The sequence below is a fragment of the Monodon monoceros genome, unplaced genomic scaffold (genome assembly GCF_005190385.1).
Source record: "Monodon monoceros isolate NGI ecotype Baffin Bay Population unplaced genomic scaffold, NGI_Narwhal_1 Super_Scaffold_12, whole genome shotgun sequence".
NCBI lineage: Eukaryota > Metazoa > Chordata > Mammalia > Artiodactyla > Monodontidae > Monodon > Monodon monoceros.
The window spans coordinates 161,171,779-161,175,933 of NW_021703768.1; the positions used below are offsets into that span (position 1 = coordinate 161,171,779).

The 4,155-nt window shown below is 53.8% G+C and overlaps 1 protein-coding gene across 2 annotated transcripts in view; it reads left to right on the plus strand.

Annotated features, from left to right (window-relative positions):
- The first annotated feature begins 509 nt into the window (after positions 1 to 509).
- ARHGEF18 (Rho/Rac guanine nucleotide exchange factor 18) overlaps positions 510 to 4,155 on the plus strand; it is a 94,572-nt gene continuing 90,926 nt past the window's right edge. For both annotated transcript variants that reach the window (XM_029217685.1, XM_029217686.1), the window contains exon 1: positions 510 to 816. In XM_029217685.1, coding sequence (XP_029073518.1) covers positions 531 to 816 — 286 coding nt within the window. In that variant the 5' untranslated portion in view covers positions 510 to 530. The remainder of the gene's footprint in view (positions 817 to 4,155) is intronic.

Sequence of the window (4,155 nt, forward strand, 5' to 3'; positions counted from 1 at the left end):
AGTTATCTACGCACCTGCGAGTTTGGGGGCCCGTGTCTCTCCAAGAGAATCCACTTGCCTGGGTACCCACTCCAGTGGCGTGCGGGAGGCAAGTCTGAGCATCTCTTCGTAACCCCACACCAAACAACATCAGGTTGGCAGTTGAAATCAGCCACGATGGGAGTATTTACACCACAGGGATCTGCAAATGCTCACATCATGGCTCTTTTTTTGTGTGTGGTCAAGAGAGGTGGTTGTTAACCCTTTACCAACACACCATGGGGACCCATGTGCCCCATGGAACCTTGTGTGTGCCCACATGCCAGTGCCTGTTCATGGGTGTGCACGAGTGCCTGTGTCTCCGTGAATCCACATGATTGGTGTGTCCCCGTGCATCTCTGTGTGTGTACCCACGTGCTCGGGTGAGGCCCCAGCACCCCGTACCTCTTCGGCAGTTGGTTCCGCAGGAAGTTGTCTGGGTGGGGGGAGGGTTCTGAGGTTCCCGCCCCCCCCCCGCCCCGTCCCCTACCCCAGCTCCTCGAGACACCTGCATGCACAGGTCTGGGCGAAAGAGGAGGGCTCCCTCTTCTAAAACCAGTCCTGTGCTGTACGCAGACTCTGGCCTCAGCCCCCGGCTGGGAGTGGAGGCGCCCGCCAGGCAGGCGGCAATTGTGGAAGAGGAAGTTAGGGCAGAGTTGGGTCACCCTGCGGTTTACCCTGGGCTCTGGCCCACAGATGCTCCCCCCCAGGATCAAAGCCCAAGCCATGGGTCCTGGAGGATGCAGGAGCTTGTAGCCAAGCTGGATACCCACAGCAGTGAGGGCAAGGCTCCATCTGGTGAGTGACCATCACTGGGGAGTGGGGGACAGGTGGACCAACGGGGACAGAGCGGCAGTGGGGTCTGCGGGGGAGGCCTGAGGGGCCGCAGACAGACCATCCACGATTTCTGTCCACCTTCCGGTCAGCCCACTTCCTGAGTGGGTAGGGGGAGGCTGCTTTCTCTTCTGCAAAAGTCTGTGGTCGTAAGAACTTATACCTCAGGGGGGTGGGGTCCATGATGGGCAACAAAGCCAGACAGAAAGATGGGGCCCCTTGTCACCAAAGTCTGCACAGGGAACAAGGGACAGGGGATGAATGGTGGGTGGGTGGGGTGGGGAGGTTGGTGGATTAGGCTCCCTGTGGCAGAGTCGCCAGGGGCGCTTTGCTTCTTAAGCTAGAGATTTGGCGTGAAGAGAGAGGTCACAGATCTCCCTGAAACAGAATCCGAAGAGTGGCGCTGGGGAGTTTGACATTCAAAACAAATTCCCGCTTAAGACTGAGGTCTGAGAGCCAGTCCTGAGGAGAGCCTCACCCTGATCTTCCAAGGTCATCCAAGAAGGAGGACCCTCCCCCCGGGCAGCCCTCCTGGTTGGAGCCCTCCCGGTGGCCCACCGAGGGGAGTCTCACTCACCCGGCTGCCTGGGGTGGGGCGAGGTGGAGTGGGGAAGGCTGTGGTTTCTGCAGGGCACACCCAGGCCTGCAGCTTCCTCCCTGCCCTGGTTGCCAACAAGGCCATCAGGCGGGTTTCAGGCACTCTGGGGTCAGGGAAGGTGGCCCAGGAACAGCCAGGAGAGGGTGAATTGGACTGGACGGCTGGGGGCAGGGACAATGGAGCTGGTGGGGTTAGGCTAGGGGGCACATCGGGGAAGGTCCTGAAGCCCGCACTCAGAGAGTGGACTCTCCACGGAGAATTCCACTGGCTGGGTCACCCGCGGTTCTAAGGAAAGGGTTTGACAATCAGTGACAGCCAAGGGAATGCCGTCCCTACTCCCAGCCACCTTTGAGCTCTCTGGCCACCACCGCAAAGTGAGTCCCTGTGGGAAGGCTTCCTGGCAGAGGCAGGCTTTTCACTGGACCTTGAAGCACCAGTGGAATGTCAACTGCAAACCCATCAGTGTATCTAGTCTGGGACATTCCCCGCATGCGCCCTGGCCCCCCAGCCCCTGACACAGCGCTCAATGCTGACTTAAACGGCAGAGGCGCTCCATCACAAAATCGAATCTTTCTTTGCCTTTAACAGTGAATTAAAATCCTCCCTGGAGCTCCACTTTTCCCATCAGTTATAGTCTGGGGCAGGTCTCTGACATGTAAGTTTCACATCCCAGGGAGGGGTGTTGGTCACTACATCACTGTCACCACTCTGGGCTTCCGTTTGTTCCTCTGTAAAAGGGTCGTTGTAGACCTTGCATGTGAAATCATGGCACAGTGCCTGGCATGCAGTAGGTGCTCTGAAACATTGTCAGCCTTGCCTGTTCTCTCTTATTCTGTCTCTGTCCCCAAACCTGGCTTCCCTGAGCAATCCCTGCCCATGCCACAAGTGTGCAACGTCAGGAACTTTCTGTGCCACACCTAGAAAGAGGGACTAATGGTGGGTCTCAATCTCTATCAAGTATGTGGGGTAGACTTGTAAAAAACATGGCAACCACCTCCTTGGACTCTGCTTGAGGTGGGCTCTTCCTCAAGAAGGGTGGGGTTTTAGCATCCACAGAAGCATCGGAACACAGCAGTGAGGTTCATTTTAGAAGATCCCTTGGGACCACACCTCCATGGAGAAGCAACTGAGTGGAAGGGGATATACTGGGGGTAGGGAGACCCTCTCAGAGATGAAGGTGGCTGGACTAGGTCAGGGCAAGAAGGATACAGATGCAGGAGGAGGACCAGGGACAGGACTTGGAGACCATTTGGTGGCTCTAGATGGGGTTCAGGCTAAGAGGGAATCCAGGACAAAGTGCTGATTTCCACTCGAATGAGGGGATGGAGGTGCTTTGAGAAGAAGCTGTGTTTAAGATGTTTGTTACTTACCCTCCTTGTGTCTCGGTTTCCTCATTTGGACAATGGGAGTGATGGAAGTGTCACTACCATCATCCCATCATATAGTGGCTGAGAAGACTAAATGAGCTATTGATGTAAAACCTTTGGACTGGAGCCTGGCACAACACAAGCTCTTGTTAAATGTTGGCTTGGGTTGCTGTTACTTCATCCCTGGCCTTTAGACTGGCATGACCCACACAGCTGGCCCCCTAGTTGGCACCCCCTCCCAATACCCATCATCTTAACCTGTCCCTACACCTGCCCACATGGACTCCAGGCCCACATGCTCTTCCAGAATCTCGCCTCTCCACATCAAGAGGTGGAATCAAGGTGGAGTCCCTTGTGCCTGGACTTGGGCAGACCTTCATGGGTCCCTCAACTAATAAAGTCTAGCAGAAGCAATGTGAGATCGTAAAAGACAAGGCCACTTATAACTGGCTATAGCTGTCTCTCTCTCTCTCTCTCTCTCTGTCTCTCTGTCTCTCTGTCTCTGTCTCTGTCTCTCTCTCTCTCTCTCTCTCTCTCTCCCCTTGGGAGCCCTGAGCCTCCAAGTGAGAAATCTGGCTTCCCTGAGGATGACATGCAGAAGAGACTATGAGAAAAGACCACATAGAGACGAAAAGAGATGCCTATGGAACCCCAGCTCTTTGAGTTTTCTCAACTGTGTAAGCAAAGATGCCTTCTTGATGGCCTAGCCCCAGCCCATGTCTGGCTAGGATCTCATGGGTGACCCCACACCAAAAACCACCCAGTCAGGCCACTTACTTCTAAATTCCTGTTCCATGGCAACCTTGAGAAATAATAAATGATTGTTGTTGTTTTAATCCACTAGGTTTGGGGGTGATTGGTTATGCAACAGGGAATAACCACAGCACCCTGCATGGCACCCCCAAAACATAGTAGCTTCAAACAATAGCGACTTATTTAGCTCATGGGTTTTTTTTTGGTTTTTTGGTTTCTTGCCATGCCATGCAGCTTGTGAGATCTCAGTTCCCCGACCAGGGATTGAACCCTGGACCACTGCAGTGAAAGCCCGGAATCCTAACCAGTAAACCACGAGGGAACTCCCAAGTTCCTGACTTTTTTTCTTCCAGTTTTATTGAGCTATAATTAACATACAGCCCTGTCTATGTTTAAGATGTACAGCATAATGATTTGACTTACGTACATTATGAAATGATTTTCACAATACGTTTAGTGAGCATCCATCATCTCATACAAATACAAAGTTAAAGAAATAGAAAAATAAGGGGCTTCCCTGGTGGCGCAGTGGTTGAGAGTCCGCCTGCCGATGCAGGGGACACGGGTTCGTGCCCCGGTCCGGGA